We start from the raw sequence: 16287 nt of genomic DNA, 5'->3' as shown, positions 1-16287 counted from the left end.
AGATCAACTTGCTGACATTTTTGGATTACCTCCACGAGAGGATCGGATGCCGATACCAGATAGACGCCATTTATACCGATTTGAAAAAAGCGTTCGATAAAATAAATCATTCGGTACTTCTCAGACGACTTGCTGAGGTGGGTATCTGTGGAGTTTTGTTGAGATGGATTAAATCGTATGTTTTGAACAGATCATAGTTTGTTTGCGTCAATGGAAGAAGGTCGAGGATTTTCCCGAATCCGTCTGGAGTTCCTCAGGGTTCCCACTTGGGTCCGCTGCTCTTCATTGTTTATTTGAATGACATTTCCTCCTGTTTCCACCATGCTAGGTTTCTCATTTATGCTGATGATCTCAAGATAAATTTGAGGATAAGGACAATCCGGGACTGTTTTCTGTTGCAGGAGGATGTAAATAGGTTTTCCGATTATTGCAAGAATAATTTTCTCTTCATTAATTTGGATAAATGCTTGCAGATCACCTTCACTCGGAACATAAAGACAATGAATTTCAATTCAATTCAATTGAACAGTTTCACCTTCGCCAGGTTTCCTCGGTGCGCGATTTGGGAGTTATTCTAAACTCAAAACTGAATTTTAACGAGCATATCGATAGTATTCTTTCGTCGTCAAATAAGATGCTCGGATTTGCTCTTCGACATTGTAAATTATTCAAAAGAAATAAAACCATACTGACGATATACTACCCATTTGTATTTTCAAAATTAAATTTTGCATCAACAATTTGGAACCCTCATTATAAGTGTCACGTGAAGCGGTTGGAGAGTGTACAACATAAATTGCTGAGGTTTTTGGCTTTCCGGAACAATTTCGGAATTTTAAATCATGACTATTCAGAGGCCCAATTGAAATACAATTTGATTAGTTTGGAAAATCGTAGGAAAATAAACGACATGTGTCTGCTATATAAAATTTTGAATAATATTTTTTCGGTTCCATCTATTCTTGGCTCAATTGGGTTGAGGGTCCCTGAGAGAAGGCTCAGATCAAGGGAAATGTTTGCCGTGCCTTTTCGCAGATTAAATGTCACGCAGAATTCGCCTCTATGTAGATTGATGAATGGTTTCAACACTGAGTCCCTCGATGTCGATGTTTTCAACGTATCTTTTATTCGTTTCAAGCGCTGTTTGAGGCATGGGTTAGCTGCACGTTCCATTTCTTAGTTGCATTTCTTTTATTTGGTTACATATGTTCATACATGTATTTATGCGTGTGTATTTAGTTTTTAAGTGAAAAATTAATTAGAATATATATATTTACCGCATAAATTTGGATTGATTTTGTTGTTGAACTTTGTTCTCTTTTTAGGTTCTTATATTGTAATGTATGCAAATTGAAACGTTTTCTTGCTTGATGTGCTATGCATTGTATGATTACTTTTTTTTGACTTGTGAGTTCTCTTGTTGGGTTGAAATACCCGTTAGTATTCCCTTTGGTAAATAAATAAATAAAAAAATAAATAAATAAAAAAGCTTGTGTACGTGACTGGATAGCCATGAGAATTAATTTAATTTTGACATTAACTTTCAGTTTGTGAGTTGTTAAATTCCAAAAATATTATAATTGACTAAGAAGTTTATCGAAGAAGATAGTGAAGCATAGGCATTTAATTGTCGATTCATTGTTTTCAGGTTTGTTGATTTTACTGAATTTGCTGGAACTTGTAAATAATAAAAGATCATTGTTTTCAGATTAATCAATTGGTGTTTTGCTTCAAGAAACTCGATTCATAATCTTACATATATATCATAGTATATTGAAGAATTTTGATTTCAGTTTCGAGTGAGACTTCGACCAGTTCAGACGCATTTCAGAGTGCTATAAAAGTGAATGTGGAAGAGAAAGTAGAAGTGAAAGTGTACACTAGCGAAGCTCGGGATTTTTTGATTGCGTCTACGAAACTTCCGAAGTTTTTGTAAGTTCTATATGTGTATGTGTTATAGAGCGGAAATTCGTTCAAATTCAGTGTATTCAGTGTCTGAGTCCAGATCATTGATCGATGGTTCCACGGATATCACTGGTGAGTCGATTAATTTTTCTGATAGTATAGAAAATATATAACTTAGCCACATAGCTCTATAGTAATATCGTAGTGAGGATTTCAAATTTCTTCATAAACTTTTTAGGGTTTTCACTCCCAATCTCTGAAACAAAATCAATTAAAAATGAAATCAACGATTTGCTCCTGCGTAAATTCTTGCATTAATTTGTCAGGAGCAAATTAACTAGAATAAATTGTTGCCTGATAATGAACTGAAAATGAATAACGTTGAAATTATAATTCTAAGTTGTAACGTTCCGGAGTCTATATCAGACTCCTTCATCAGACGAAAAATCTATTTTAGAAAATCTTCTGAATTGTGGCTTTTTGTTTGACATCAATTGTCAACAATGCAGAATCCTCCCAGAATAAATTTCAATCGATATCAGGATTTCAAATATTTCATTTTTAGTCAGAAATACTTCATATAGTTTAATAGCGACAAAAAGCCATGTCGGAGGTCTCAGAAAATGAGAGCTCCTACATGGAAGCTACGGACACCGAAGACTTATAATAATAATAATAATAAAGGGCCTTTATTTTGTACTCTATGAATACAATCATGAGGCGAAGTTTAGCCTATAGACTTCAGCGATGGAGAAGCAGAGCAGCTTGTAAGGCTCAAAGCAGAGAATGGGCAGTTGAAGGCTCAAATAAATAAACTAACTGAAACCGTGGCTCAGTTGGTCGGGGAGATACTTCTCTTGAGAGAGGAGGTCAATAAAAACAAAGCCCCTCAATCCCCTAGTTAAGATGAAATTGCAAAACAGATTACGGTACCGAAATCCCCCACATCTGCAGAAATTGCAAAGCCGGTAGCGATCCCCAAAAATTCATCCAAACAGGAAGTAGCCCCAGAAGCGGTAAAGAAGAAAAATTTTGCAACTCAAGTTGTAAAAACCTAGAACGCGCCGCCCACAAAACGCGCGCGTAAAGAAAGTTCATCTTCAGACGGAGAGACCGCAAAAAAAGCAACCGAGTTACCTTAAAAAGACAAAATTCCACCCATCACGACGATGGGTACAGCCGATTGGGTAGAGATCTCAAAAGCTCTCTACATGAAGAAATTCAGCTACAACAGAACAACCGTCGTAAAAGACGGAATTAAGATCGTAGCCTCGACTGTGGACGACTACAGGAACATCTCAAAGTCCAAGAAATCCATGACGCCGAGGTGTCCAGAATGACATCCAATAAAACCAAAAAGCTTTGTTGCAAACGCTTTGAGGCTCCACGAATTAAGGCTAGGACATTCAAACATGCCAATCGAGAAAGAGAAGGGCACTGTTAAACAGACGCCTGTATCTAAATACGGTTTAAATGGGAGACACCATATCCTTCTAGAGGGTAGCACATTTCTTCCTGAAAAGAGAAGCTGCATGGCGCAGATCATGGGTCCAATGACAGCTTTGTTATGTCACATAAAAGCTGATGAGAAGTATCGATTAAAATGGACAAAAGCTGCAAAAAGAGCTCTAGCCCATATTCCCTACATTGACGAAGTGCTCGACGCTACTAAAGGGAGAAGAGCAGGTGAAATATGTTCATTAGTAAAAATAGTGGCAGACATAGCGATGGTAGTGACCGCAAGACAAGCACATCGAATGTTTTTCTCTTTAAACACTTTAGTGAGAGTATATGAAAGTTCCAAAGTTTTGGACAGAAATATGTTGCAGGGGATAAATTACTACAACATTTTAATGTCTCTACAAAATCATATCAGATATGCATTGGGCTATGGAGGGAAATATTGTGGACTTTCAAGCTGCACAAATCCTATTCCATACTATATTTAGTTCCTACAAAGAAGACTTATCGATTCTTGAACAAATAACTAACTTGGCCAACTGGAATAGAAGTGAAGAGCTAGGACAATGTTTTCAATGTCTGGACAAGTGGTCCTCTTCGCTCCTGTCAAATTATCTGCTTACTCCAAGCTTTGCTCAGCAAATCAAACAGATTTTTACAGCTCTAGTTATACACAAATTTGCAGTGCACCAGTATTTAGTGGCTTCAGAATACAACATTTTTCAGAAGATTTCCTTTCCCAGATGGGCGAGTCTACAGGAAAAACAGTGTCTGCTAAAACAATACCACAATTGGTTGCTGCCCTTTCAGAAGAGCTGAGTGTTCTCTTACACAGGATGCGTGCTAAAGCGGGAAGATTGTAGATGGGAACTCTGGCATGGAATGAAATGGATACCCTCACTTTAGATAAACATGGTACATCATCCACGGTTGTTATAGCTGCTAAAGGAAAGTTTTTCTTAGGTTCTTAAACAATGTTAAAATTTTCTTCCTTAGAGGGGGAGATGTAAAGAAACTGTATTTCTTTGATTTGAATTTTGTTAGTAGATTAGGATTATTTAGGCTTAGAACATGAAAAGTGTAAAATAATTGATTTGACCTTTAATCAGTAGTTTTTGAAAGAATACTGATTAATTGTATAGAATAGACTTGTATTGAAAAAAATTGAAGAATAGACTTCAATTACCGTTTCTTTATTCATACGTAAGCGTAAGCTCACACCCTTATACCTGGTCAAAACTCAGAGAAAGGAGATTTTCGAAATAAGACCCCTCTACAATTTCTGCATTGTAGTGGAATCAAAAAGAAGGGCAGAAAATCCAAGCCAATGCTTAAGATGCCAGAGGTACGGACATGCCCAAAACAAGTGCTCTTTTCCATACAGATGCGTCAAATGTATGGGCAATCATTGCACAAAAGATTGCGAACTTACCAGAAAAGGTGAGGAGAGAAATGTCACATGCGTTCTGTGCGGCGAAGAAGGCCATCCAGCAAGCTACAAAGGATGTAAAGAATTCAAATTGGTGACAAGCAAGGGGAAAACATGCCAGAAATCGGCTCCGCAGAGCACATTTCCTCAAAAAGTCCAGGAGAAAAAGAAGCCCACCCTCTCCAAAGTAGACGACAAGAAAAAAGAAGTACCTAAACCAGTACAGAAGAAGGAACAACAGAACTCGCCCCAAGCAAAACCTATCACCAAAACAAAAGAACACAAAAATGTCTCTGAATCCACCGACGATTTAGACACGGAAAAAATTTTCAACAAAATCATGTTGAAAATTGAAAGAGAGATGGAGAAAAAATTCCAAGGAATGTTCAGTAAACTGAAATAGTGGAACAAACAACTAGGACGAATTCCCTTAAAATAGTCTCCTGGAGCATAAACGGGGTCAGAACTCGAAAATCCGAGATAGAAGAAATAATATCAGAGAGAAAACCTGATATTATAGCCTTACAAGAAACAAGAATACAACCAAATACGCGATTGAACATCATGAATTATGAGATATATAGATGTGACAGAATCGCAAACACTGGAGGTGTTGCCTTACTGGTTAGATGAGATCTGAAACACTATTTTAAAGGAAGATCTGACGAGTCACAAATGGAAACAGTGACGATTGTTGCTGAAATGAATCGACAAAGAGTCGAAATCACATCGGCATATAAAAGACGCGCAAATAAAACTCATTGGAAGAAGAGATTAACAACTTACTAGATGAAACAAACCCGAAAATCTGCATCGGATATTTTAATTGCAAATCTCCAGAATGGAACAGCAGGATGGAAAACAGAAATGGCAGAAAACTGAAAGATTTCGCTGAAAAACATGAAGCTATCGTTATTTGACCTGAAGAACCAACGTACCTAGCATTTGGAAATGGATTACCAGATATAATTGATATCGCAATTATGAAAAATATCACTAGAGAATTCTCGATAGAGACCTTGTGGGACGGAACCTCTAATCACAATCCCATCGAATTAACAATAGGAGAAGGGCCAGGAAGAAAACTAATGCAAACAAGAGAATACACCGATTGGTACGATATATAGCGATCTGATACAAGCAGAGGTAACAGAAATACCAACAATCAACACATCGGAAGACCTTGAAACTGCAGTTGATAAACTAGAAAAGAATATACTAGATGCCTACAAAAAGAGCACAAAGAAAATAACCAGACCAGCACCGACACATCCATACGGTGATACACCCAGAGAAATCGAATATCTCATCAGGAAAAATCAGCGACTAAGAAAAACATACAGGCTCAACAAAACAGATATAAAAAAGAAGAATCTAAACCGACACAGCCAAATTCTAAAAATGCCCTGAAGGACATGAGAACAAATAGATGGAACAAAAGAGTTCAAGAACTAAATACTATCGATCATTCTGCATAGAAAATGCAAAAATGTCTGAGAAGAGAAAAGACTAAAATACCACCTCTGCACGGAGAAAGAGGAATGGCATATACGAATATCGATAAAGCAGAAGCACTGGCGGACTCGATCGAACGAGAATCGACAATAAATCACAGACCTGATGAAGATATGTAATGATGATCTGGAAGAACTAGTCGAGAACAACGAAGAAGAAATGGATGAACCACCAGTAGACGACAAAATAGAAAAACCAACCTCTCCATTTGAAATAAAGGAGATAATCAGAAGCTTGAAAAATAGGAAAGCTCCCGTGATAAGTGATAAAATAACGAATGCTATGTTGAAGAAATTACCTAGAAAAGGTATAGCTGCACTCACAAATATTGCGAACGGTATAATGAGGACTGAACACTATCCGAAAAAGTGGAAAACTGCAGAAGTCATAGTGTTCAACAAACCAGGCAAAGATAAAAAATTCCCCCAAAACTACAGGCCGATAAGTTTATTGTCCGCCCTAGGAAAAGTGGTAGAAAGAGTAATCGCCAAAAGGCTTACAGAAGAAACTGAAAATCTGAATCTCATTCCAGCAGAGCAATTCGGATTCAGAAGAGATCACTCAACAGAACAGCAATTGCTGAGACTCACGCCAGAGCATTCCACATAGTATGGCATGAAGGATTGATTTAAATAATGAGACATGCTGGATATTCAATCAAACTGTTCAAGTTGATTAGGAAGGTCTGGGAATGAATGAGGCGAGAGAAGTTGTTAAGGAATTCAAGGACGATTATCCTCCTGTGAAATTCAGGAATGAATTATATTTACCTCATTCTGACAAATAGGTGGAGTGTTGAGAAAACTCTTATGGTGTTGCAGTTAGAAGACAAGGCAATAAACAAATACGCAAATTATATTTTGTTTGTGATAGGCATTTCTCTGAAGAAGTCAAAGTGGCCAGCCAAAGAGGTAATTGGAAAACTGCTATACCAGTTTTGTTTCTTCCTGCACTGAGAGAAATGCAAGGCTTAATAATTAAGATTTCTTTATTAGGAACAGTTAATTAATAAAATTCAATTCATTAATTATTCATAATGTTATTCATATTCGTTTCGCGATCTCTCAAGACAACAATGAAATTAAAGATAAAGTCTGTTTTCATTGCAATCGCAAAGTCAAGGAGTTTGTCAAGTGCACGAAATGTGAGGGTATTTTTCACCCTTCGTGCCTGGTCCTTGCTGCGAGCCGGAAAACAACCACCTGTCAGCCTGAGGTTTACGTACAAAAATCGACTAATGAAGATTTCCAAGTCAACGATGCAAGAACTTCTCAAACTCGAGAATCTGTATCTGAAGTCGCTTTTGGAACAATGTAAAAGTAAGAATAAAATTCAATCGAGATCACCACAAAAACCAATATCCATGAGGTGAAAAATTCCAACAACATTAAGAAAGATAAGAAACGTACAACATCAGGAGATAAATCATATGGTAATTCCACAAACACGGAAGATAAGCGTCCGTTAGCACAGTCATCATATGTTCCCGAGGATCACGGAATTCCCAAACAGATGACATTGTCTGAGAGTACGGAAATAAACAAACCAACTGAAAACAATGAACTTCCTGCTGATGAATGGACCACAGTTGAAAGGAGAAAAGCAATCAAAAATTCAAAATCTTCTAGGAAATCTTGTTATGGAACAAAAATCATCGATAAAAATATGCCTATAAGAGGAGCAATTCGTCGAATATGGATATATGTGGGGAAGATCGCTGGTAAGGGAGTTACGGAAGAGGATGTTCAAGAATTCTTGAAGGAGTCTAATATAAATGTGCAGATCATTGTAAGGAAACTAAATTGCCTGGGACCCAATTGAGCTTTCAGTGTGGGTTTACCAACCGAAGAGTCCTTTGAAACAGTTTTCAATGAATCTTTTTGGCCTCAGGGCGTTGCACTGAGAGAGTTCACATTTGACAAGATGTTTTTTCAGAAAAATAGAGAAGCAAGAACCACAACCACTGAAGCGAAGATCTTAAAAACATCACGACCGGAAATTAACCAAATATCTCAGCCTCATACTACAAAATGTTCAGTCGCTGGGCACAGCTATGAATAGCCTACAGCTTTCATCTCATGAAGAAAATTCAGACATTATAGCTATTACAGAACACTGGAAGTGCAAGGAAGAACTTCCAGCATACAAACTGGTCGACCACAAGTTGGTTTCAAGTTTTTGCCGTATAAGAGGGAGACATGGTGGATGTGCAATCTACGTTAGAGAACAGCTGAATTGTTCTGTCGGACAACCTGTTAAGTATATCTGGTGTCATTGAGTGTTCTGCTGTACAGATCTGTTTGGATAATTGTAAGATACTGATTATATGCATTTACAGGCCAAATTCCCAACCTTCAGCTGATGTGGATCTGTTCTTAGAAAAACTTAGAACGATTCTGGATCGGTGTACGCTTGAGAGGGCTAATTTCATTTTGGTGGGAGATTTTAATTTGGACATTCTGTCAAGATCCTCAGATGTTGTTGAGTTCATGTCATTGCTGGAGAGTTTCAACTTAAAGTTCTCTAATCGGCGGCCTACTCGCCCTTCTGCAGGATCGTGTTTGGACAATGTGATTACCACCCTTGTGGGACAAACTCAGGTGATTGAATACCATATTTCTGACCATTCCGCTTTGAAGTTTACCTCTAGCCTGGATAGACCTTCGATAAATACAATAAACTTTATTCACAGAGCAACCATTCGGAGTTTATTTTATTCAATTCATTCCAAACCAAGAATTGGAGGATTAACCTTATACATATATGTAAGATCCGGGCGACGATGAGGCACGTGCAGCTTTTTCCGGCAAGCTGGAATCCAACAGGACGAAAATTCGGGATCAAGACTTATTACTGGTGTGTGGTGACTTTAATTGTTCGTCCTCGGAGTGGGTGAACGATATATCGAATAATGTACTTTATACCACAGATGTTGACAACAAATATGCATTTTTCATTGATACTTTAAATTTTTCAAATCTTAAGCAATTCAATAGTATACGTAATTTTAATAATAAAATTTTAGATTTGATTTTATGTGACAAGATGAGAGTGAATAATGTAAGGAGATGTGATGCTCCTCTTGTTGGTGAAGATAATCACCATCCGTCAGTAGAGTTTTTATTGGACGTTAACGCACACCGCTATTTGAGAAAATCTAGATGTTCGGGATTTAATTTCAGGAGGGGCGATTACCAGGCTTTGAATGCTGCGCTTCTAAGAGTGGATTGGCCTGGTCTCTTGGAGAATGTTGATGTTAATGCCGGTGTGAACGTCTTTTATAACATATTGAGAGGGTTGATCTCGGAACACATACCTCAATTAAACATAAATAAAAATTTCCCCTTTTATTTTTCAAAAGATACAATTCGTACTATTCGAAGGAAGCATAAGTTTCATAGTAGGTACAAAATTTACAAAGACCCTTTAGATCAGGCATGGACAAACTTTTTGAGGGGAGGGCCAGATAAAATGAAAAATTACCTAGGAGGGCCAAAAAAAAATACACATTTTTACAAGTGATTAACTTCTTTTCGATTTTTACATCAAACATGACTAACATCCTAGAAAAGTAAAAAAAAATTACAAAAATTAATTATTGTTCGGTAGGATACGAAAGAGTATGTGAAAAATGAAACTGTGATTGAGCTTCGTGTATTCCCACGTTCCAACATTGAACGCTTCCGCGCAAAATCCGATGTTAGATTTTTGAATCATGCGCATTATGACATGGGCCCACGTCACGTTAGAGTAATCTGTAGGCACATTTATAGTCGGTTGCTTACGCTGCTATTCATAGTTTCATAGTGGAAAACACCTGTTCAAATAACAATATGCCGTTGTTCATTAAATATTCCCACGATACCAGATTTCGCCCGTCATATTTGGTGCTCCTCCCTCCAGTATGTAAATATTAGTCAAAGATAGGGGAGAGTTCCTTTGAATTGGACGGCCCATGAACCGGACGCTACAGTTTTCTACTACACTCGATAGTAATTTAGCATCCTTTACGTAAATCCCATTTTCGCAACATCGATCGAGATCTCTTGTAAAATGGCTGACCCTGTGGCTCGTGCCTTGTTGCAAAAATGGGATTTACGTAAAGGATGCTAAATTACTATCGAGTGTAGTAGAAAACTGTAGCGTCCGGTTCATGGGCCGTCCAATTCAAAGGAACTCTCCCCTACTTTGAAGGACCTGATTGTTTGTTTCTTGAAATTTTTGAAAAATATGTGATATTCTTGTTGCTCTTATCAATGAAAATCAAAAGGTCAAAAATACTTCGAATTACACAGACGATGACAACGAACCAAACAAAAATTTTAATGCTTGATTCGTTACTAACCATCACGAGCATAATATCATCATCTCAGTAACCGTGCTGTTGACTGCTATAACTCGAGGTCCCAAGACTCCCAAGCAAATCCAAAATAATTTAGTTCAGAATTGAGAGAACTAGAACACTACACCTATGCTAAGTTGCGCGCAAACTTTGCTAAACTAAAATTAATGTTAGATCCAATAATTAATACCGTTCTTAAAGCTCAAAAATTTTCATTTAGAAGAAAACCGTTACTTAATCGATTCAATCTACGCAGAATCGAATAATTGAATAAATTTTCATGTATTACGGCCGTTTTCAATAAACCTATCTATCCATCGTTTCACTTACTGACGATTAGTAACCATTGGTAACCATTCTAAAATATATCTACAGATAGATCATAGAAACGAAATCACATGCATCTTCAGTAACTGAAACAATGGATAGATAGGATTATTGAAAACGGCCGTTAATCACACTTGAATACTGCCTTCATGTTTGGAGCTCAGCAACAAGCCGTTCGTTGCAAGTTTTGGATTCCATGCATCACTATTTGTGTTCTGTGATGCAGTCGTTGGAACATCGAAGGAGATTTGGCGACTTTTGCTTTTTCTTGGGATTACAAGAAATAATGCCAGCCGCTGCCAGATGAACACGCAGTACTAAGGCTGAGCTTCGAGCACAACTATGCAATTTGAATAACAAATTGGTGGACTTTTATTCGAGGGATTCAGGGCTGAAGTGAACCAAGTCCATGCAGCCTAGTTTTGAGATACATGACATAGAAGTTGTTTATCACCAATTAATTCAAAAGTGACTTCTTCAGATTTGTGTAAAGTGAATGTAAGCATATGCTTATATTCTAACCTAAGTCATGTATCCCAAAACTAGGCTGCATGGACTTGGTTCACTTCAGCAGCTATGAAGCCCCCATTCATCAGTCCTTCTTCCACCTAATACGTTTCCAGCTAATTTGTCGTCTTCGATGTATAATCTTCAACATTTTAAGATGATAATAAACAGTACGCAACTTACGCTTTGAGACAACTATTAGGTGACATTGCTTTTCCTTATCAGGCGGTCAAACGGCGGGCCGTAGTTTGCATATGCTTACTTTAGATTATGACCAGTTCAGGCATTCCAGGGCTCTATCGAAAAGGTTGATTTCGAGAGATTTTTATCGCTATTTGGATACGATAGAGCAGGAACTACCACATGACTCAAACAGATTTTTTAAGTTTGTTTCTCATAGAAAATGCCATAGCAAGTTTCCATCTGTTATGATGAGAGGCGATGTTGAGGCCTCCTCACCTGAAGAGATTTCCAACCTTTTTGCTGACTTTTTCAGCTCTGTGTTTGAGCCTGTCTTTGGTTCGGATGAAAATCTAGACATTGTCGATAATAAATACAACAGTAATTATTTGCATGAGGTTACTATTTCTGAGGAGAGTGTAACGGAGGCCTTACGAACTTTAAATCAAAACAAGGGTCCAGGTCCGGATGAGATTCCACCTATATTGCTGAGGAATTGCTGCGACTCATTGTCGTTGCCACTTGCCATTATCTTCAATCGGTCCCTCCAGAGTGGAGTTTTTCCTCATTGCTGGAAGCTCTCTAAGATCGTTCCCGTTCATAAGGACGGCCGAAAGGACCTAATCCAAAACTATCGACCTATCGCTATTTTGTCGACCATTCCCAAGATCTTTGAGTCGCTTGTTTGTAAATTCATTTCATATCACGTGAAAGATCTTATTATTGAAAATCAACATGGCTTTGTGAGGGGACGAAACCTGGAGATCAACTTGCTGACATTTTTGGATTACCTCCACGAGAGGATCGGATGTCGATACCAGATAGACGCCATTTATACCGATTTGAAAAAAGCGTTCGATAAAATAAATCATTCGGTACTTCTCAGACGACTTGCTGAGGTGGGTATCTGTGGAGTTTTGTTGAGATGGATTAAATCGTATGTTTTGAACAGATCATAGTTTGTTTGCGTCAATGGAAGAAGGTCGAGGATTTTCTCGAATCCGTCTGGAGTTCCTCAGGGTTCCCACTTGGGTCCGCTGCTCTTCATTGTTTATTTGAATGACATTTCCTCCTGTTTCCACCATGCTAGGTTTCTCATTTATGCTGATGATCTCAAGATAAATTTGAGGATAAGGACAATCCGGGACTGTTTTCTGTTGCAGGAGGATGTAAATAGGTTTTCCGATTATTGCAAGAATAATTTTCTCTTCATTAATTTGGATAAATGCCTGCAGATCACCTTCACTCGGAACATAAAGACAATGAATTTCCATTATTCAATTGAACAGTTTCACCTTCGCCAGGTTTCCTCGGTGCGCGATTTGGGAGTTATTCTAGACTCTAAACTGAATTTTAACGAGCATATCGATAGTATTCTTTCGTCGTCAAATAAGATGCTCGGATTTGCTCTTCGACATTGTAAATTATTCAAAAGAAATAAAACCATACTGACGATATACTACCCATTTGTATTTTCAAAATTAAATTTTGCATCAACAATTTGGAACCCTCATTATAAGTGTCACGTGAAGCGGTTGGAGAGTGTACAACATAAATTGCTGAGGTTTTTGGCTTTCCGGAACAATTTCGGAATTTTAAATCATGACTATTCAGAGGCCCAATTGAAATACAATTTGATTATTTTGGAAAATCGTAGGAAAATAAACGACATGTGTCTGCTATATAAAATTTTGAATAATATTTTTTCGGTTCCATCTATTCTTGGCTCAATTGGGTTGAGGGTCCCTGAGAGAAGGCTCAGATCAAGGGAAATGTTTGCCGTGCCTTTTCGCAGATTAAATGTCACGCAGAATTCGCCTCTATGTAGATTGATGAATGGTTTCAACACTGAGTCCCTCGATGTCGATGTTTTCAACGTATCTTTTATTCGTTTCAAGCGCTGTTTGAGGCATGGGTTAGCTGCACGTTCCATTTCTTAGTTGCATTTCTTTTATTTGGTTACATATGTTCATACATGTATTTATGCGTGTGTATTTAGTTTTTAAGTGAAAAATTAATTAGAATATATATATTTACCGCATAAATTTGGATTGATTTTGTTGTTGAACTTTGTTCTCTTTTTAGGTTCTTATATTGTAATGTATGCAAATTGAAACGTTTTCTTGCTTGATGTGCTATGCATTGTATGATTACTTTTTTTTGACTTGTGAGTTCTCTTGTTGGGTTGAAATACCCGTTAGTATTCCCTTTGGTAAATAAATAAATAAAAAAATAAATAAATAAAAAAGCTTGTGTACGTGACTGGATAGCCATGAGAATTAATTTAATTTTGACATTAACTTTCAGTTTGTGAGTTGTTAAATTCCAAAAATATTATAATTGACTAAGAAGTTTATCGAAGAAGATAGTGAAGCATAGGCATTTAATTGTCGATTCATTGTTTTCAGGTTTGTTGATTTTACTGAATTTGCTGGAACTTGTAAATAATAAAAGATCATTGTTTTCAGATTAATCAATTGGTGTTTTGCTTCAAGAAACTCGATTCATAATCTTACATATATATCATAGTATATTGAAGAATTTTGATTTCAGTTTCGAGTGAGACTTCGACCAGTTCAGACGCATTTCAGAGTGCTATAAAAGTGAATGTGGAAGAGAAAGTAGAAGTGAAAGTGTACACTAGCGAAGCTAGGGATTTTTTGATTGCGTCTACGAAACTTCCGAAGTTTTTGTAAGTTCTATATGTGTATGTGTTATAGAGCGGAAATTCGTTCAAATTCAGTGTATTCAGTGTCTGAGTCCAGATCATTGATCGATGGTTCCACGGATATCACTGGTGAGTCGATTAATTTTTCTGATAGTATAGAAAATATATAACTTAGCCACATAGCTCTATAGTAATATCGTAGTGAGGATTTCAAATTTCTTCATAAACTTTTTAGGGTTTTCACTCCCAATCTCTGAAACAAAATCAATTAAAAATGAAATCAACGATTTGCTCCTGCGTAAATTCTTGCATTAATTTGTCAGGAGCAAATTAACTAGAATAAATTGTTGCCTGATAATGAACTGAAAATGAATAACGTTGAAATTATAATTCTAAGTTGTAACGTTCCGGAGTCTATATCAGACTCCTTCATCAGACGAAAAATCTATTTTTGAAAATCTTCTGAATTGTGGCTTTTTGTTTGACATCAATTGTCAACAATGCAGAATCCTCCCAGAATAAATTTCAATCGATATCAGGATTTCAAATATTTCATTTTTAGTCAGAAATACTTCATATAGTTTAATAGCGACAAAAAGCCATGTCGGAGGTCTCAGAAAATGAGAGCTCCTACATGGAAGCTACGGACACCGAAGACTTATAATAATAATAATAATAAAGGGCCTTTATTTTGTACTCTATGAATACAATCATGAGGCGAAGTTAAGCCTATAGACTTCAGCGATGGAGAAGCAGAGCAGCTTGTAAGGCTCAAAGCAGAGAATGGGCAGTTGAAGGCTCAAATAAATAAACTAACTGAAACCGTGGCTCAGTTGGTCGGGGAGATACTTCTCTTGAGAGAGGAGGTCAATAAAAACAAAGCCCCTCAATCCCCTAGTTAAGATGAAATTGCAAAACAGATTACGGTACCGAAATCCCCCACATCTGCAGAAATTGCAAAGCCGGTAGCGATCCCCAAAAATTCATCCAAACAGGAAGTAGCCCCAGAAGCGGTAAAGAAGAAAAATTTTGCAACTCAAGTTGTAAAAACCTAGAACGCGCCGCCCACAAAACGCGCGCGTAAAGAAAGTTCATCTTCAGACGGAGAGACCGCAAAAAAAGCAACCGAGTTACCTTAAAAAGACAAAATTCCACCCATCACGACGATGGGTACAGCCGATTGGGTAGAGATCTCAAAAGCTCTCTACATGAAGAAATTCAGCTACAACAGAACAACCGTCGTAAAAGACGGAATTAAGATCGTAGCCTCGACTGTGGACGACTACAGGAACATCTCAAAGTCCAAGAAATCCATGACGCCGAGGTGTCCAGAATGACATCCAATAAAACCAAAAAGCTTTGTTGCAAACGCTTTGAGGCTCCACGAATTAAGGCTAGGACATTCAAACATGCCAATCGAGAAAGAGAAGGGCACTGTTAAACAGACGCCTGTATCTAAATACGGTTTAAATGGGAGACACCATATCCTTCTAGAGGGTAGCACATTTCTTCCTGAAAAGAGAAGCTGCATGGCGCAGATCATGGGTCCAATGACAGCTTTGTTATGTCACATAAAAGCTGATGAGAAGTATCGATTAAAATGGACAAAAGCTGCAAAAAGAGCTCTAGCCCATATTCCCTACATTGACGAAGTGCTCGACGCTACTAAAGGGAGAAGAGCAGGTGAAATATGTTCATTAGTAAAAATAGTGGCAGACATAGCGATGGTAGTGACCGCAAGACAAGCACATCGAATGTTTTTCTCTTTAAACACTTTAGTGAGAGTATATGAAAGTTCCAAAGTTTTGGACAGAAATATGTTGCAGGGGATAAATTACTACAACATTTTAATGTCTCTACAAAATCATATCAGATATGCATTGGGCTATGGAGGGAAATATTGTGGACCTTCAAGCTGCACAAATCCTATTCCATACTATATTTAGTTCCTAC

General features: G+C 37.5%; 1 protein-coding gene across 1 annotated transcript; it reads left to right on the top strand.

The window, feature by feature from the left end:
- Positions 1–9091: 9091 nt before the first annotated feature.
- LOC123315372 lies at positions 9092–12428 on the top strand. The gene is made up of 3 exons (XM_044901039.1): positions 9092–9735; positions 11749–12254; positions 12355–12428. Exons 1-3 carry the CDS (start codon positions 9356–9358, stop codon positions 12375–12377), a joined length of 909 nt encoding a protein of 302 aa, XP_044756974.1. The 5' UTR covers positions 9092–9355; the 3' UTR covers positions 12378–12428.
- Positions 12429–16287: the final 3859 nt, after the last annotated feature.

The sequence above is a fragment of the Coccinella septempunctata genome, chromosome 6 (genome assembly GCF_907165205.1).
Source record: "Coccinella septempunctata chromosome 6, icCocSept1.1, whole genome shotgun sequence".
NCBI lineage: Eukaryota > Metazoa > Arthropoda > Insecta > Coleoptera > Coccinellidae > Coccinella > Coccinella septempunctata.
This window is presented reverse-complemented; position numbering and strand designations above follow the sequence as displayed.

Coding starts and splice junctions, on each gene's coding strand:
- LOC123315372 (XM_044901039.1), top strand. CDS start 9,356: ATGAGAGTGAATAATGTAAGGAGATGTGATGCTCCTCTTGTTGGTGAA. Junction 9,736..11,748: donor TACAAAATTTACAAAGACCC/TTTAGATCAGGC, acceptor GCATATGCTTAC/TTTAGATTATGACCAGTTCA. Junction 12,255..12,354: donor TTGCTGGAAGCTCTCTAAGA/TCGTTCCCGTTC, acceptor GTCGCTTGTTTG/TAAATTCATTTCATATCACG.